This window comes from Limulus polyphemus, unplaced genomic scaffold (assembly GCF_000517525.1).
Source record: "Limulus polyphemus unplaced genomic scaffold, Limulus_polyphemus-2.1.2 Scaffold1236, whole genome shotgun sequence".
Taxonomy (NCBI): domain Eukaryota; kingdom Metazoa; phylum Arthropoda; class Merostomata; order Xiphosura; family Limulidae; genus Limulus; species Limulus polyphemus.
This window is the reverse complement of record NW_013666846.1, coordinates 165,754-186,748: the sequence shown is the minus strand read 5'-3', so window position 1 is coordinate 186,748 and position 20,995 is coordinate 165,754. Positions and strand designations below refer to the sequence as shown.

The following is a 20,995-nucleotide window of genomic DNA, read 5'->3' as shown; positions in this document are numbered from 1 at the left end:
TCAATATAACGAATGCAGAGTTAAGAAATTATAATAGGCCTAATACTAATGTCTTATGACAAGTATAAGTATAACATAAAATATTGTAGAAGTTATTATAACGGATTATTTTGTATGAAAATAATGAGACCTGTTTAATATTATTTTCAATATATTCAGATTTTCATTTTACGGTGAAACAAAATATAAGTCTGTGCTATTTTTTCCCTATTTTCTTTTCATAATATTTGATTAAATTACTATACACTATAGGTGTCGCATTAAAAAATCAAGATGGCGAGTGATACTAGTAATAGTACAATAATTAGTGATTTAAATACAAATAAGCCTACTGGAAACAATGGGGCTGGTAATTTACTGAGTAAGCATAAATATGAAGAGGATAAGAAAGAAAGTTTTTTCGAATTCCTTCCTGGATTTAAGGACGTTGGGGAATTTTCACAGGTATGCTTTTAAATTTATGATTGATCATGTATGTGCAGTGACTAGGATGCAGGAGGCCTAACATGCATGATTTCTTCTTAAGAGTGTTTTCTATAACTTAAAAATGTAAGTCACATTTTGAAAAAAATTGAGTTTATGTTTCAAAGATCTATTTTTAAAATGCAATTTGAAACATGCAAGATGATAGATCTGATCATTACCCATCATCAGAGTAGGGAGCCCCAGAGAATTATAGTTCCCGACCGTTGAAGCGTGCGAATATAAAATCGTAGTTTGTAATATATAATGCTAACATAATTAAAATACGAATGATTGTACATCAAACAACAAATGGAAAACATCTAACATTTTTTATACACATTGAACTGGCATGATATATTAAAAGGCAACCGTACTTCTACTAATTGAAATTGACTTTAAAAACTATCATAATTATCGTTAAATCCATTATCTACTATTTGTCAGCAACCAGCAAGCGAATGTTAAAACTGAAACCAGCATGTCTGTTCAAATTAGCTTGACTAATAAAGGCCAGTGATACATCAAATGTTAGCTCTCTTCATGCTCTACTTTGGTCTGGCCGGTTTCATTGGATCAAGAAGCATTTACTTTTCAAAAACTCGCATATAAAACTTTAAAACCATTTAAAATTCTATTTAGCCATTGAATCGATTGAAACAAGGGTATACAATAAACTTGGTGTTGTGGACTACATAATGAATCAATTGATATATAGCTGGGTCTGCTCAACTCGAATTGACAGCATGTCAAATGAGGAATGGGGATTGTAAACAGCCTATTAGTTATCCAGGCAACATGTTGCTTTACATCATATTGTCGATCGTAAACAGACTATATTGTCTCAAGGTCATATTGTTGGATGTGGCTACAGTAAAAGAACATATGCAGCAATTGTCGCTGATCAAAGTGGTATGAGCAATGGCAGTTTCATTTGTATTAAATAAAAGTGTAATTTATATATATATATATATATGTTCAATAATTAGAAATCACAGCTCTTAACTTTCAGGGCTATGCAATCAATATCTGTAATAAATGGAAGTGAAGTACCTCACAAAACTGAATACAGGTTATAACCTTAATGCATTCCATGTGTATTTGTGAATAATTATACAAACAACTTTAGTGGAGCAAGGAGAACACAGTCTTGAAAATAGTTTTCCCCTGTGCTTTAAGAATTAATATAATTGTCATCAATATACTATCCTCAAATTGAAACATGTCCATCTCGCACAATTAAAGCAATATTGAACAGCAAACAAAATGTTTGAACATAGTGTTACCAAAATGCTCTGGCATTTCCATATATTAGAAGTTGTCCATCTGATTTTTACCAATAATTAGTCTATGAATAAGCCACCTTTGCTACTAATGTACCTTAAATAATAACATAGTATATCTGCACTTATTACTAATTTCATTGATAATTCATAGACAAATGCTTGTTTCCTTAGCTTTTGTATTACGATTATATCTTGTGGTAACTAATATCTTGAACTTAATGATACGATTTATTATTTACATCATGACATGACATAGAACAGGTGGGGTTTACTACTTGTACGTATCTGTCAATCACAGTATTTCAAATTTTCAACCAATGTTATTACAAAATCTCTCCTTAACTTTCATAAGTACACAGGTAAGCTCATACTTCATCTGTAACATTTGTTTGTTGAAAATGTTTCTTTCATTTATCCATATAATATGTATCCACATGTATGAGTTTGCCATTGATTAATTTTCTTGGTACTACATTTTATCTTGGCTTGACACGGGTGTCATGTAGTATCAAGTTACCAGGTAAAGTGATAAATCACTCGCATTTTGTTAACATTGTTCCAGTGGGACGGTAGTATGTAATGAAAGGTCAATTTCCAGGAACGATTTTTATTTTATTTCATTAATTATGAACTAAATGATTGAACTTGCAGTGTAAATCTAATAATATGTGTGTGGAATCCATTGGTGTGTTTATTATTTTGTAATTTTAAATAATAGAACTTGCAGTGTAAATCTAATAATATGTGTATGGAATCCAATGGTGTGTGTATTATTTTGTAAATTTTCATAATTTAAAAATTGCTGAAACTCCCTAATCAGAGTGGCACTGGCATAAATAAGGCGAGAATAAAGTTAACTTCACTGTTATTAGTGTTCAGTTAAGAGAAACAAACTCAAAAGTATGAAAATAACATTGTTTAAAATTGTGTGTTTATGTTCATAGAACTAAGTAGTACAGCATTTACAAGAATTATCACTGCACTAGCACTTCCACTGGTTCCAGTGTCATTTAGGTTTATATTGAACATCTACATTGGCACAGGCATGAACTTGAATTTCAAGGTCAACCTGCAAAAATGGTAGGTACAGAGTTCAAAATTAGCAGTAACATATAGTACATTCTCCACCTAAAATTACAGTTTGCTACTTGCATTGTTAAGTCAGTAGTAAGTAGTTGCTATCAAGGAATCTTGTTAAAATATTCTAAAATTAGGGATCCCCCACAGAGTTATAGTTCCCAGCCATGGAAGTGTGTGTATACAAAATCTCAGTTGACAATATATAAATTTCACATAAACAAAATACTAATCATTGTACACCAAAAAACAAATGAAAATGTCTAAAGTTAGACCTGGGAACCAGTCATTTGATATAAAATCAGTAGAGGCTGGCTTGACAAATTTTTGGTTGGCTCAACACATAACAAATAAAAATTTTGTGCTTTATAAAATTACCAAAGCACTTTAGAGATAATTATATATTCATCATAAGGTGAGAAATAAATTAAGACTGACAAAAATTGTTCTGTGCTGCGCGGTATAATAAACTTTATCAGATATTATAGTACATAACTAACATAAATGTACAAAATTTATTGTATGTTATTTATTGTATTGTTATCCTATGCCTTCAGCATAGGTTAACCATCAAACCAAGTGAAACACACGATCAAAAACTTTCATTAATGAATAATGTTGGTATTATCTTTCTAAATATTAAGAGACAAGTATCTTTGTCTACGAAACAAGTGAAAATCTGAAATATAATTATATCATCTGTCTCAGTGTTCACTAATAATCTAAGCACTTTTAAACTAATATGGTATATTAAAAGCCTGGTTCATCACATCAATGAGTATGCTTTATCTAACCTTCACCAGCCAATGTATTTTTTACTAGGTTTTTACTGTCATGTATGAATGACACCATATTCATAGTCATTGGGTGAAGTGAACTCCTTTTTGCATTCATGATGAGACCTGTAGTTGAGAATGTGTTCTCAAGTGGTACACTTACACAGGGAATAGACAAATATTCTTTTGCTGCACTGGCTAACCTAGGATAATTACATGCATTATTTTTCCAGAAGAGCAATGTGTTTGCCCACTCAGCTTTACTTGGCTGGTGCAATTGATACTGCAATATTTCACCTCAAAGCTCATCAGGATCTAAGGCATTCTCACCCATCTGTGAATTTAGTAATTTAATTTTCTTTGATGTAGAACCAGACTCTGAATTAGTATTTAAAGATGAAGCAACCACATCAGGTTTGGTTGGACATACATGTTCCAAAAGGGATTCAACTTCCTCTTCCTTGGGTATTAGACAGTGAACTGCAGGGTCCATGGTCCATGCCACTTTTGCAACTTCTGATAATTTAAAGTGAGAGTTTATTTTGGGGGTTATCAGTCTTTTTGTTGTATTTAATTGCTGGATTATCCTCTTTCTGTATTTTGCTCTTTATTAGTGGGATAATGCTAGACTGTTTTCTGCATCACTCATCATTTCTGTGAGCTCATGAAATGGTTTGAGGAAACTGACTAGACTTTCCATCATGTGCACTTCTTCAGCATCCATTACTAGCTCATACTTCCCAATTTTTTCAGCATGTTCATGCATGACTTTTTTAATGAAAGTATGGATTCCAGCATATTAAGAGCACTATTCCACTTTGGACAAATCTGTATTTTCAGACTTCTGTGACTGTGAGGTGACCTTAAGTCATCTGAAGTACCCTCATCCAGACCTGACTCTTCCTGATCAGCCTCTTGTTCAAATGGAAACTATTCATGAAGCTGCATAACATGAAAATGAGCTTGTACCCCAATGGCTGAGCTTTTCAGTGGTCATTGATGACTAGCTGATGGCTCAAAAATAATCAGTGACTGCTGGGGCCACAAAAAAACAGTGATGGCTGCTCTCAGGTCTATCTACAGTACTAATACATGCCAAATTTGCATGATTTATTTTGAGGCAACTGTACTCCCACTAGTTGTAAATCTGCTTTAAAAACATCACAATGATTGCTAAACCCATCCTCCACCATTTTTCAGTGACCAGCAAGTGAGTATTAAAACCAAAAGCAGGGTGTTGGTTATAATTGACTGGACCAATCAGTGATACATCAAACAATAGCTGGCTTCATGCTTTGCTTTAGTCTGGCCAGTTTCATTGGATCCAGAAGCATTTACTATTTGAAAACACAGGAACAAAACTTTTTTAAAACCATTTAAAATTTTTTTAGCCATTGAATTTGTAGAAACAAGATCATACAATAAACTTTGTGGTGTGGATTGCATAATGCATAAACTGATACATAGATATGTCTGCCCAAATCCAACTGACAAGCAAGCAAGTAAAAAAAAAGGAAGAGTGGGGATTGTAAACAGCCTATATATTGCCCTGGCAACTACTTGCTTTACATTAAATTATTGGGCGTAAACAGACTATGTTGTCCTGACAACAGTTTGCTATATGTCATGTAGTTAGGTGTGACTACAGGAAAAGAACATTGCTACAACAGTCTATGATAAAAAGAATGGTATGAGTGATCTATCAATTACATGATGACATGACATAGAACAGGTAGAAGTTATTATTGGTATGTATTGTCAATCAAGGTATTTCAGGTTTACAACTAATATGATTACAGAATCTCTCCTATACTTTTGTAGTTATTTATTTGTTTTTCACTAATTATCAACTACATAATTGAAGTTGCAGTGTAAATCTACTAATTTGACTATGGAATCCGATGATGTATGAATTTGTTGTTATTTTCATTATTTAAAAATCACAAACTCTTTACTAAAATACCCACATTTTTTTTCATTTGGAAAAGCTGACCACTTGATGCATAAGTTAACGTTCCAGTAAATTTAAATTTGGAATGTTGTGATTAAGATTTCAACTGTTAATGAGGCCATAATTGTAGGGGATTTTAATTTCAGGCAAATAGATTAGAAAATTTTAGAATCAAGCCATGAAGGAGGCAGGTTTTTAGAAACATCTCAGGATGATTTCTTCATTCATTTGTCAGGGAACTTACTGGGAACAGTGCTATTTTAGAACTTAATTTCCAAAATGGCTGAGAGGGTGGTTATGAGAAGTGATGGTTGCTTAATGAGGTTTGATATTTTCCTACATGTGGACATCAAGAATAATGAGTTTTTGATTAAAAATGTCAAAAAAGCAAATTTTGAAAGGATGTGAAAGACATTTACTGTGAATTTGGGGACTGGATTAATTGAAGGTACTGATCAAATCTAGAAATTTTTGAAACAAATATTGGAATATTCAAGATAGGCATGTTCTTTATAGTAGGGGTTTTCATTGAATTTTAAATAGTGAAAATAAAAAAAATTACACACCATTGGACTCCACAGTAAGAATTAGTAGATTTACACTACAAATTGAATTATTTAGTTATTAAATAACAAAAAATTAATTGTGCTTGTAAATTTACATTTTGTACCATGCAAATATCTAATTGAAACAATGCAAATAAAATTTCTTTAACTGGTAACCTGAAACATTGCATGAAACTTGTGACAAGGTGAGATAAAATACCAATAAAATACTTCAATTTAAAACCTATACACATGAGTTTATATTATATTGATAAAAGAAATGAAAGCTGTCAACAAATAAATGTTAAAACTCAAATATCAACTTACATATTTACCTATTAAAGTCAATGAGATATATTATATTTACACTGGTTTCATGATTGACAGATACATACCTGTTATGACGTAAAGCAAACTATTGTCAAGGCAACATATCATCTGCTTACAGTTCGAATTCATCTGTTTTTTTTTACATGCTGTCAGTTGGAATTGTGCAAATATATACATATATATATATATATACTTATGAATTATCAAATAAAGACCACTAATTTTGTCTTATGGCTTTGTTTTTTCAAATTAAATGACCAATAGGGCCAGTTGTAGAAATATGTTTGTTTGCTATAACCCTAAGCTGATTTAAAATGTGGGTAGGTAGGTAGGTATTGTTTTTGTTTTTTGAAATTGTTTGGCAAAAGAGATTTTGGAAATACCATTAGTTCTGTTACCACCTAGAACATAATGCATTAAACCATGAATACAATTACTATCAACATCTGTTCTATGAGGAGAATTACAGAAATTTCAAATTCCTTGCAATGCACACTTGCTGGTTTGGTTGATATTGACCTCGATTGATGAAGTTGAATTGACTGTTGGTGACAATTTTGTGGTTTGTTTTTCCATTTTATCTCTTTCACCAAATAAATCTACAAGTACTTCTCTCCACATGAATAAGTTTCCAGTTACAATTAGTTGTTTTTTCATACCTAATCTTCAAGAACATTTTTTGGAGATGGATACACTAAATAGATGTTTGCCACATTGTTCATGTATGCTTGTCAATGGTAAATTCTCCCCTGCTTGGTCGTGCATTTATTAGTTTAGTGTGAAGGGTTCTGGGATGAGATAAGCCATGTTGTCAAACCTCAATGCATTGGCCAATCAACATTGAGCTGTCGATTAGTAATCAGGTGATGACCTCCCACATCATTGTGGACTACATCAACTTCTGTGAAAAAATATTCTAACCATAATTCAATGATAAAAACTTAAAGACAGCAAATTTTGTTAGATGGGTAAGTATTTCAGTAGAAATTGATAAAAATATAGTTTTCCCAGGTCATAATGTCAAAAACTTCTCTCAGTTGGCCCCAATTTTAGATGTTTGGTAAGGTTACAGCAAATAGTAATATTGCATTTTTTCTTTTCGAATGTTGACTGTCCAACATGCAAAGTAATTTTAATTTTAGCTTAAAAATACTTTTATGCATCAGAGAATTGTCAAATTTCACATGCAAAATCTTTATAACCTTCCAATAATCTCCAGATAATTATCAAATGCTTTTTTTTTCCAGAAAAATCTTTATATTTTATCTGTTATTTTCACTTTATATCTGTATGCATTTGGTCGGTTTGACTGACTTCATAACCACCATAAAAATTAGGAAATAGATATATATTACTCTTTTTTTTTTTTTTTCCTTCTAGACTGACTATAAATTTTAACTTGCATGCTAAGCCTGGCCGAATTTCACATGTGGAGGATGTAAAACAAAACTTTTTTAGGTTTTATATTTGCATTTTAAAAGAAAAAAAATTATAAAATACTCTATCAATATTGCAGAATTCCACTGTAGTTTATCAGGCTTACTAACTAAACTGTATTTGGTCCTCAAAAACAGTGTTTTCACTTACTCCTTCCTTCTGAGATTCGAAGAAAGAAATAAGAGGTGGAAACTTCTAACTTTTAAGAGGCTGAGAAAACCACATGAAAGAAATTCTGAGCTTTTGATTGGTTAAAAGCACATGATAGAGCGAAGCAGGTGTATATAAGCAAGTATTTCCAAAAATGGAAGAGGTGTGTGGGGCACACTTTGTTTGATTTGTTAAATGTAGTGATATCTCAGCAAATAGTAAAAATAGGAGGTTCTTATTTTATATGCTAGATTGTCAATATTAGTAATTTCAGTTTTTAATTTATAAGAAACTATATACTTTGTATTTGGACATCACAGACATTTTATTTGAACCAAAGCTGCATTCAACAGACCACATGACACACAAAAAGTGATATTTAGGAATTTTGTTTTAATATTCAATTATACATTAACTAATTAGCTAAAGTTTGAATTATAATCTATAATTTGATACCAAACATTTTGACAGAAATTCATAAAATAGTAGATCCATAAAATTTTGAATATAAATATAGATGTGATGACATGCCCTTTGATCAATGTCCATAGGAAAACCTGTAGCAGTAGGGTTAATGGTTTAGTATGTTTTCAAATAGAAAATGCTTCTGGATACAAAAAAACACCCAGAACAATGAAGAGAGCTATTGTTTCATGTATCACTGGTCCTATTGGCCAAGCATCCACTCATCGATGCCCTGTTTTGGTGGGAGTACTGTTGTCTTGAAATAAACAGTGCAAACTCAGCATGTAATAGTGCTACAGACTTTTTCATTCATTGTTTGGTGTACAATAATTTAGTATTTTGATTATGGGGAGATTTAAAGATTCACAACTGTGACTTTGAACTTGGACACTTCTGTAGCCAAGAAATATAATTCCAGAAAAACTGGGAGTAGCTGGAAATAAAAAAATCAGGTTTATTCTTTTTAACTCAACAACAACGATGTGCTGCAAAGTGTAGCATGTCAATGTAGTTCTCATTATGTTTCATTCCAAAAATAAAATGAGTGTATGAAATTGTTTAAAACTTTTAAAACTTGACAAGAACTTTAAGAAATGTAGGTAATTTGTGAAAAATAAAATATTTAATTTTGTTTTTTCTACTATTTCTAATAGAAATTAATTATTTAATTTAGTTATTTGCATTCAAACTCTGAGTAGTTCACCTGCAAGTTGATTTTTCACTTTGAGTATAAAAATACTATTTATTATCTTACAGTTTTTACATTTCACTTGCATAATCTCTAGAACCTTCTAAATGAATATGAAAAGTTTTTTAAGGTAAATATTTACATTTTATTTTCCATTTTCCCTACCATATCACTAACTCTAACTATTATGCTTAAAATTAAGAAATAGAAATATCTACATATCTTTTAACTCTTTCATGAATAATCTTAATTAAAATATCTTCTTTGGTTCATATGCTTAATGCCGTGTTTTTACCTTTTCACTTATAGTTTATTTTTAATGTTTTAATTGATTATTTATGTTGACACACATCAACAGGTACTCGTAGGCGAGAGAACTGTAGCAAATAGAAAGAATAATTTCTGCAAAAAACTAACAAATGTGGGTGTACAAATTTAATCAAAGTAACTACAGAAAGTATGGAAAATATACAAAAACACATCGCAAATGGATTAATAATGTGGTTCAAAAATACACGGTGGAAGAAGCTAAAATACCAGCAGTTGTAGTAACGCAGTGTTTTAACTGTCAAAGATATGAGCATGTGGCAGCTGCCAGAAAATCTATCATACGATGTGTTGGATGCAGTGAAAACCATGAATCATCTGAATGCTCCTGAACTCATTGAAAAGCTAAATGCTGCAATTGTAATGAGGAACATACTGCCAATTATAAAGAATGCCAGAAATATAAAGACATAAAACAAAGGATATATATAACATAAGAAATAATACAAACATGACAACAACAGAACAAAAACTAAAAATAAATCACATTACCCAACAAAAGACTCCACTGATACTGACATCACCAACACAGAAAGCCAATGCAAATATAACACAAAGAAGAACATATATGGTGGTAACACAGGAAGAAACACAAAATGAACAAACACAACTGCAAACCAGAGAAGAACACCAGCAACCAACAAATGAGCCAAGTAGACAAATTACAAACACTAACAATGAATGTAACAGAAAATTAGCAACAGCAGTTACAAACATAATCACTGACTTCCTTCAAGGATATAGTAAGTTAAATAATAACATGGACATTATAACACTGATTATCAGTCTCATCAATAAACACTTACAACATCTAATACCACATGTAATACACAAAATTCTAACAAGCATCATACCACAATAAATACTCTCACTGTATTACACATAAATATCCAAGGCGGTCATGTTTCCAAGTAGAATGAGATTGAACAAATTGCCACAAACTCATTGGTAGATATCATATTTATCAATGAAACAATTCTCTACAACTACCATTCCTTCCAAATGACAGGATACTAAGTAGAAAGAATAGAAAGACCAAACAAGGAATCCTCAGAACGGGGCATACTACTCCTATACAAAAAAATAATTATCTATAAACACAATACATTCTCCAACAAAAAATGAAAATATTACAATAGATGTACTTCTGAACAATAATCAAACAGTCACAATAGCAGGTATATACTGCTCACCACAAAACAAACCAGACACTACATTACTAAACATCATCTCGCACAACAACAAATATATTATTATAGGCAATTTCAATAGCAAATACATAGTTTTGGTTGCAGAACCACAAATGTTAATGGAATACATCTACTATCACTTCTGGAAGATTCAGATATCTACCTACTAAACAATACAATACCAACACATACCAGTGATATACTAGACCTGTAAATATGTTCACCAACATTAATAAACAACCTTCTAACATTCAACATAGGAGAAGATTCAGACTGTGACTATTTATCAATATGGAGTGTATTCAATCTCTCACCACACCAAAATCAAACAAAACACCCATTAAAATTTAACTACAAAAAAGCAAATTAGAAGAAATATGATGAGTTATTCACAGAGTTTCTCCAACATGAACTCATCACAACAGCCACTAGCAGCTTGGATATAGACAGGTACTGTTCAGTAATCTCAGAGAGCCTCATAAAAATAGCAGACAGATGTATACCAAAAGTATCAATAAACTATACCCAAACCAAATGGCAACCGAACACCAACATAATCAACAAAATAAAAGAACGTAGAAGATTAAGAAGAGAATATATGACAACCGGTGACCCACAAAAAAAATGCAAATAAATATGCTCAGAAACAAAATTAGAAATGACATTAAGCTACTAAAATCACAAAAATGGGACATCTTCTGAACATAGATAAACTCAAAAACAGATCCTAAAGATTTCTGGTCCCATATAAAAAAGCTACAAAGTCAAACAAAACAACTATCACCACATACCCTACACTTAAACGTAGTAATAAACTAGCATACATGAATAAACAGAAAGCATATGCCTTTAAAGAACAACTCCAAAAAACATTCAAAACACTAGACGACTGAAACATGAACAACCACTTCATAAACATAGTAAATAATTATATTGAAACTGATCGTTGTACATATACCCCATACTTCACTAAGGACACTCAACACAATAACACAACAACAGAAGTGGAACCCGACTACACAACAAAACAACTTATCAGACCCATCACAGTAACAGAAATACAAGAAAAGAAAACTTTTGAAAAACAAAGCAGCTGGACAAGACAAAATTCAAATCATATTTCTCAAGAAAGGCCCTCCAAGACTATTAGAACATCTTTATACAACTTATCTCTAAAAACAGGATACATACTAACTGTTTGGAAACAGGTCAATGTTCTTATGTTCCAAAAAAAAGGTAAATTAGCGAATAACCTTGAAAATTACAGGCCCATAAGTCTAACGAGCAATCTAGGAAAATTACTTGAAAAAATGATAAATAGTAGACTCGTAAATTACCTTGAAACTAAATCAATACTCCCAGAAATAAAAAAAATAGGTTCCAAAAGGCAAAACAAATGACAGATCATTTTATAAGATTAAGGGAAGAAATAACACATGGCTTTAATAAAAAAAAAATGTACAGTCACATGCTTTCTAGATGTTGAAAAAGCATTTGATAAAGGATGGTACAATGGACTCAGATACAAACTGTCCAAATTGCCACTCCCCATAGAAATTATTCACTTGGTTTCTAACTTCCTGGACTATAGGAGCATCAGAGTGAATGTTGAGGGCACCTACTCTAAGTGCTGCACTCCAGAGGCGGGTGTTCCTCAAGGAGGAGTACTTAGCTGTACACTGTTTATCATGTATGTCAGCGACATGCCTCTCAAAGACCCAAACCACACTTTTTGCTCACAGTTTGCAGATTATGTTGCAATCTGGAAGAGTGCCCCAAACCCAACAATAGCAACATACAATATACAACCACTACTAAACGAAATAAAATTGAACTACAATAAGTGGAGAATGAAAATAACTGGGCACAAAACACAAGTCATATTATTTACAAAATCATACAAAACAAGCAAAGCAATACAACAGTTACATCTAGATGGGATTCTCTTACAGGTAGCAACATCAACAAAATTCTTAGGGATTACATTTGACTCAAAATTAAACTGGATACCACACATTAATAGCATAAAAACCAGAATTTGAAAAAGCGGGATTTCCCTTTGAGCCTGACTGGCAACAAACAAGGAGCTTCACCAGAAACATATTAAAAGTTTACACAACATACATAAGACCAGTCGTAGAATATGCCTGTATAACATAGATAAATGTATCAAAAACACACATCAACAAACTACAGAAAATACAAAACTGTTTTAATGAAAGCATATAGAGGCCCATGATCAACAAACTCAGAATTTCTACACAACTATTCAAACATGCCAACTATATCAGACAGGCTCCTGGATAACTCGCTTCAATATTATTAGAAAAATATTAATAGAAATGAACTGATGACCAAACTAGAGAGTTACATAATACGTGATGAACCAAACCCTAAGTAGTTCTCCTCTCTAAACATCATAAATAAGAATCGTACAGGCCACTAGGCGAACTGAATCCTAGACACAAATGTAGCTTTATTTTAAAAGGGTTTTGTATGTAAAAATAGGATTATATGTGTGTGTACATGACTGCTAAGTGGAACTGTATTATGAACATGAACTAATAGTGTGATCATACATAAGTGAAGCTAGTGTAAAAATATACACGTTAATATTACCCCATGAATTGGACATAGCAGGAAAAGGGTATTTTAATTAAAATTGCAGACAATGTACAAAATGTAACATACTGTGAGTCATGCAACAACAATGTAACAAGGGCTATTACATAGGATTCAGTAAAAGTGCAAACAAAATAACAATTTCACAGAGAGAGGAAGAGGTCTATGCTGAACCTGACCCTCCCTGGTCGAAAACATGGACCAAATCTCGATGAAGATGATGATGTGTAAAATGAGATCTTTCTAACAACTATAAGCATTTACATGTTGAAAGTACATGTAACTTCTAAAACTCAATGTTAAGCTACTGAAGGTGGGCATGGTACTTATCAGAGGTTGACAAAATTTATTTCTTGTTTCAACTGCATTCAGCAAAAGTACTTTGAACCATATATTTTAAAAGTGCGAGTAAGCTACATTCGCGTCTTGACTTGCATCTACACATTTATCTCCTTATGCTTCAAGCTATACTTCATCAAATTTTGACATTATGTATAGCTTGTGCATCACATGGCACAGACCTGTGAGATTTCATTATTACTTTCAATGTTTCATTTGAAATAAATGCATACAAACTAAGATAATATAAAACTTTGAAGTATAACATACTTGATAACAATAGTTTAATTATAATACATTGATAGTAGAGCTGTTTAATTAAATTTTAAATGTAACTCAATGACATGTGCAGAAAGGAGTTTAAAAATGGCAGTAATAAAAATTATCCAGGTAATTATTGCCATTGATTAGTGTCAAATAATAGAAATATTTCCATTATAATTTCTTATTATTAATTTAGATTAATTCAAGGTTGTCAGGGTATATGGAAAAAGGTTGGCTGAAAATTTTAGAACTAACCATAATGATTTCTATAGATTTGATAAGGGTGCAAGAATTTTAGGATGGGGGTTGTACCTTTGAGGTATGATAAAGGAAGGCTGTATTCAGATAATTATGAGATGGTTGGTTTATTTAATTCTCTCTTCCTTTAGAATTTTACTAATGAAGATTTAAGCAATATTTCTTTTTCTGAATAGTTGTTAGGTGGAAATAAAATCAAACAGATGATCACATTAATTCTGAGTTTGTTAAGAAAAAAAGTGGAAAATTTAATAATGATAAGACGTGTGGACCAAATAATATTTCTTGATTAATTTCAAATGAAATTAGTGATTAATCAATATTCATTTTTGAATGCATCATTTTTGCAATATTTTTATATTTTTTATATTCACAATTTCATCTGTTAACCTTTTCATATTTGTTTAATTTTAATGATTTTATTGACTGTACCAGCATTCAAAATATTTTTTTTAGCAAGGCCTAATTTGAAATATTTTCCAAGCAAATTAGTTCCCTTAAACATTTGAGGGTGATGGGTGAGTTACTCTCTTTATTTAACTTTTCCTTTATTTTGTATGTACTTCAGCATATACAACATTCCTTTACACACTTGTCATAAAATCACATTATGTGGTGCTTGATGATTCAGTTGCAGCAGTACCACATGGCCACACCACAAAAATTAATTACAGTCACTCTTCACCATCATTATGAGATTATCTAACCCTTTTTACTAAAAAAGGGTAATTCAGGAAAATATTTTGAAATCAGCATTAAGAGAAACATTCACATAACATGTTCATATAACTGTAACATATTTCCTCCTTTTATTTCAAAACTTTCGAATAAGCCTGAGTGATGTGAAAAATGAAGCAAGAGCTGGTATGAAGTCATGTTAAAGACATTCAAGTTTATACACTTCTTGTCTTCAGTGTTCTGTATAAACACCGTTTTGATATAACAGAGTTTCATCCATGACTATGATTTAATCAAAGATATATTCTGTAATGAGACTAAAAGGAAAAGTTGATTTAATGCTATAATCATTGAAATAAAAATACTAACAAAAACTTGATTAACAAGTAGTTACTGTGTTTGCTTTCATTTGATCTACTTTTAATGATATACATGTAGTCTGTTTTGAGTTGTTTAGTTAAATAATAAATGAAGTTAATCAGAACTTGGTAAAGTTGGATAACTTTAGTAACATATAGACAAATGTTACAGCTATTACAGTTTGAGAATGATAAACATTAGTTTTCAAGAGTAGTCAGCAGTCAGCACATAATAGAACAACATTTGACTGAAAAGAGTTGAACTTAACTTGATGTAGTTACTTTTCTAATATCACTATTTTCTTACATATAAAAAAACTATATCCTTCAAATGAAGTTGTATGCTTATGGTACATATACTGTAGTGAAATTGAATAGGTAGAAGTGTACAAGGTAGCTTTGTAAGTAAAGCTGCTAAAGTTCATACAAATATGTTTTGGAGAATACTATTAGTATCTAATACTGTTCCTTAATAAGAGGCAAAAGCTAAAGATGAGGTTGTAATGTCAGTTCATACAGGAAAAGTTGCTTGTGATGTATAATATACAAAATTTACTTTTTAATTACTTTTAATCTAAGTACAATGTAAAACACTAGGCAATAAAACAATAAGTGGCAATTCCCATATGGTCTTATCTTCTTTCACAAAAAGCTATCTTGATCATCTTCTATTGAACATGTAATGGCATGTGACAACTCTCCACCAATCGTACTGCACCACCTATATTGGCATAGCTAGCTCCCTCTGATATTCCTGCTCAATCCTCACTTTCTTGATTGGCACTACATTGTTTAGACGTATTTTTTCATTTGTGGTTGAGCATCTTTACCATTTAAAAAAAGATTTTGTTCAACAGCTTTCAATTTCTTTGTTTGCATTTATTTGTTTTTTGTTCCCAAATTCTAAGTGAATTAGTATGAATTCGAGGTACAGTACAGACATTCCTGTTACATTTAACAGTGTCACTGATATGATTTCCCAGGACTCTGGTTTGACTTTATCTGTAGAGGAGGTACAGGCCTTAATTTGCAAGGAGCTAGATTCATATGTTTGGCCAGTGATTTCTTCATCTTTTCAACCTGATGATGTTTCTGAGGAAGAATACAATCAAAGAGAAGACAATTTGGAACTCCTCTTTTCTGGCACCTTCTTATTTTGATCAGTCACAATCTACACTCTTCAAGAGATTTTGCCTTCCACTCCTTTTTTACAGCTTGTTAATCAGGTATGTGGTATTTTACCTGTTTCCCCTGTCGCCTATGATTCTTCTCCTTCCTTATTGGATGAAGTTCCCTCTATGTAATTTATGTTTTTCCCTCACCCAACATTAGGGTTCATGCTCACTTGTCAGACCAACATGCTTTGGCATACCATCACTCATTTCTTAAGGATTTGCCTTTCCCTCTCCTCCCTTTAACACTACCTGTCTTTCTTCCAATTATTTTCAGCAGCCTTTTGTTACTCCCCTGAACTTTTTTCAGATGAGATCAGGTCTCTCCTTTGGTCCATTATGGCTCATTTATCAACGTGTGCTCTTTCCCTTAATATGTGGCTTATGTGCTGTTAGGATATGTTGGGGAGAGATGCATTACTTGTAGGGGTGCACCTCCCCCCATTCATCCCTGCGGGATCTACATCTGGCTCTCTTCCTATGCAATACCATATTTGGGGGTTGTCTTGATTCCTTGGGATCCAGAATTGATGTGGCTAGAGTACATTCTTCCTTTCTTCTCTGGCCACACATTTATCTCCTCCTCCCATGAATTTCCCATTCTCCTCCTTCATCTGGGCTCTTTAATGAAGATAGGGTCAGGAGCACCAGGAGGGCTTTTCTATCCTCATTACTACTGCACCCGAGCTGACTGATTCCAGCATTATAGGTGATGCTACAGATGTTTCTGGACTGGTGGGAGCCAAATTACGCCACTCTTTTGCTGTGTGGAAGCACTTCACGACATATCTGGGTTCTATGAGTTCTTTCAGGATGTCTTTGCCTTCAGTTCTGATTTTTACCTCCTCTTTCCCATTCTTCTATTTCCTTTCCACCCCTTTGTGATCCTACATTTCTCAGTCCCACTCTTCCTGTGCAATACCATATTTGGGGATTGTCCTGATTCATTGAAATCCAGGATTGATGTGACTAGATAGCATTCTTCCTTTCATCTAGGTATATCACCCTTCCTCTTCCTCCCATGAATTTCCTGTCCTTCTTCTTTGCCCAGACCCTTGCCTTCCTACCGGTGCTCCCGATCCTATCCTTGTTATTACTGCACCTGGGCTGACCAATGCCAACATTATAGGTGACACTACAGATGTTTCCAGACTGGTAGGAGACAGATTGCTCCACATTTCTGCTGTGTGACATGTTCATGAAGGGGGTCCACTATCTCCTCGTAAATCTTAATGCAATGTGGTCTCATCTTAGACCCTTGGTGGAACAGTGTTCCACGTCCTCTCCATAATTCCATGAGTAAGTTTAATTTTCCTTACCCACTCGGTTGGGGAATGAAAATGACTGTTCATAAATCCAGACCAGTTGAGTTCTGGACCTCGGGTGGAGTATGGTATATATGATCCCGTCAATCCAAGCCTGGGATGTTGCCTTTTCGAATTCTTCAGGTTGATCAGAAGGATTGTCCACTTTGGTGTTGCTTTCTTTCTTTTGTAAATCTGTTAATCGAAACACATCATTCCATGGTTGCTGGTGGGGATCTTATCACAAAGATATGTATATATTTGTGGTCCAACTGCCCTTGCCACCATTGGGGGATATGGGTACCATGACCCCTTATCTCCAGCTTCGAGTCATGTAATCTCAGCTGCATGGTTGGGACTGGCCCATCATACTTACTTGTGTAATTTTCCTTAAACTACATACTTTTAGGAATGATATATGATGATAGTGACATTATCTGCTAGTAAAATTAGTAGCTAGTAGTCATAAGGTAAATAATGTGGTACAGCTGTGCTGTAGCATGTAACAACTCTCCACCAATAGGACTGCAACACACCCTCCTGGCACAGCTAGCTCCCTCTGTTCTCTAAAACCCAATCTTCACTTATTTATTTGGCATTGTACCATGAAGTTGTGTTCAATTTAAGCACATTTGATTTAGATTTTTGCTTTTTCTTCAACAACTGAGTTGTTTCTGATTTTCTTTTTCTTTTTACTCTTGAGTTAGTGTAGGTTATTATTTTCGTATCCACTCTCATTTGAGTTATGAATTCCGAATTTCAAACATTACTATTACCATAGTGGTTAATGCCACTACAGCACCTCAACCTGCAGTTTCTCAGGCTTCAGGCTCCAAACTTTTGGCTGGTGACTATCCCATAAGTTCTGGAAAGCCAGATTTGTGCATCCATCAACAATTTCACCTCAGATCCTTGGGTGCTTCAGTTGTTGTCACAAAGTCTTTCCCTTCATATTCTTATCCCTCTTTCCTTCTCCCCACATCCCATCCATTTCCCCCTCCTCAGGATCATATTTCTTGCCAGCATCTCTCCAAAGTGCTTCACACTCTTATTTTCAAGGATGCTATAGAATTCTATTTCAGTTGGCTATAGTTCCCAGGAAGACCAGGGACTGGTGTCCTATTATAGATCTTTCCCATCTCACCATTGCATCGACCTTTCTTATTTCACTATGGAGTCCTTTCTCACACTTTGGTGGGCATTTACTCTGGGTCTTTGAATGACAAAGGTGAATGCCCGGGATACGTATCTTCACATCCCTATTTCCCCAACATCCAGACATTACCTCTGTCTTGCCCATCCACGAGGGTAGAGTTTATCAATTTCGAGCTTTGTTGTGATGTCTGCACTCTCTGTATTTTGCTGCGTGGTCAGGTTCTTTGCTCGTCTTATTCATTCTCATAGTGTATGGTTCCACCATTACATGGAAGACTAGCTGCTGTTAGTTCCATCCTGTCAGACATCTCATGAGCACATACAGTTGCTTCTTTGAGAGGCAGCTTGGGTGGGTTTATTGTTAAGTGGGAGAAACCTTTTCGTATCCTGACCCAACACCTTATCCACTTGGGGATGTTTTTCAACTCCTGTTTCAGTCAGGCCCAGCTTTCTTTACTTTACTTATGAGTAATGGAGTTCTAAAATCTCTCTTTTGCTGGAATCTTACTTGGGATCCCCTGGACTCTCTTATTCTTCAACCTCCCTCATTGCACATTGATTAACCTGGTTGCTCTTTTTACAGATGCTTCTCAGATGGGTTGAGGAGGGATTTTGGATACACAGGTTATTGTGGGTCATTGGTTTTTGGTAAAGTCTTCTATTTACATCAACGTGCTGGATCTTTTTGCTATTTAGTGGGCTCTGGATCATTTTGTGCCTTTAGTATGAGGCAAAATGGTCAGGATCCATTTTAACAATTCAACCATTGTCTCATATATCAGTCACCAAGGGAGCACCTGTTCATGTTGGTTTTATATCCAAATGCTGGAACTCCTATTCTGGGCCCAATCACATTGCACAGACCTACTGGTGTGTCATGTTCTGGGTGCTCTATATGTTGTTGCAAATTGATTGTCTCTTCTTGATGAGAGTACCCCAATGGAGTAGTCCCTTGATCCTCATCTATTTAGATGGTTGTGTGACCAGTGGTGTACTCCTCTTTTTTGTTCCCAATTCCACATCCTTTCGCTTTGGTGGTGGACATCTTCAGTCAGCATTGGTTCCACATTTACTTTTATGCCTTTTCACCTATCTGTCTCCTTCCCCAAGTTTTATCTATGATCCATTCTACTCTGTTTCAGGTCCTTCTCATCGCACATTTTGGGCCTACATAACTTTGGTTTCTGGTCCTTACCCTCCTTCAGTTAGCACCTTCATTACTGCTTCTACTATCTCCCTAGTTCAACAACATCAGCTGCCGGTGTATCATTCTAATGTCACCACACTCTAGCTTCATGGGTTGTGTTTGTCCAGTCCCCTGTGAAGAGGTCTGGACATTCCACGGAAGTAGCTTCCATTCTTTCCCATTCCATCCATCCTTCTTCCTTAATGGTGTATCAGAGAATATGGGATTTTTTGCCAATGGTCCCTTTTCTGTGGTCACCTTTCCTCTCATTCTATTCCTCATGTCTGATAGTTTTTTTCACCTGGCTGTTCCACAGTCATTCTTCCATATTTACCATTACCTGTTATAGAGCAGCTTTGTCCAGTACCTTCAATTTCTTCCATTCACATAGAGTGTTTTCCTCTCTGGTCCTCTCCCTTTTGTTTCTTTCCTTTCACTTCTTTCGTCCTCCTTACCAGATTGAAACTTCAATGTTGTTCTCCATGCCCTTATTCAACTTCCTTTTGAACCCTTAGCTACCTGTTCCTTATACAATTTGCCCCTCAAAACCTATTTTTTTGCTCTTTTTGCCCGTGGTTGTCATTGGGAAGATGTTTCTGCCCTCGTCATATCATGTTTTCTCCTGTATCTGAATCACAGTTTTTTTCCCCAAGATGTTGGCAGCTCCTTAGCTCTCTCAACACAGGATTGGTCAATTTGACCGAGTCACGTGACCTTTTCTACTTGTTAAAGTTCATATAAATTTAATACTTATAACTCTCAATATATTGGATATATTTTCATGAAATTTGGCAGTATTTCAGTTAATATTACAAGTCTTTCACATACAAAAAATCATATTTCTTAGTGAAGTATTTCTAATAAAATAAAATAAAGATTTGTCCATGAATATATTGAGTATTTGTTTTAAATACTCTGTTTGCGAAGTAATTTTCATGTTAAAATTAAAAATACTTTTCGTGTAACTTTCTTTG

General features: G+C 33.8%; 1 protein-coding gene across 1 annotated transcript in view; it reads left to right on the top strand.

The window, feature by feature from the left end:
- Nucleotides 1-273: 273 nt before the first annotated feature.
- Nucleotides 274-20,995, top strand: part of LOC106462739 (exosome component 10-like) — a 166,037-nt gene continuing 145,315 nt past the window's right edge. Inside the window, 1 exon segment of the mRNA XM_013922687.2 lies at nucleotides 274-444. Coding sequence (XP_013778141.1) covers nucleotides 274-444 — 171 coding nt within the window.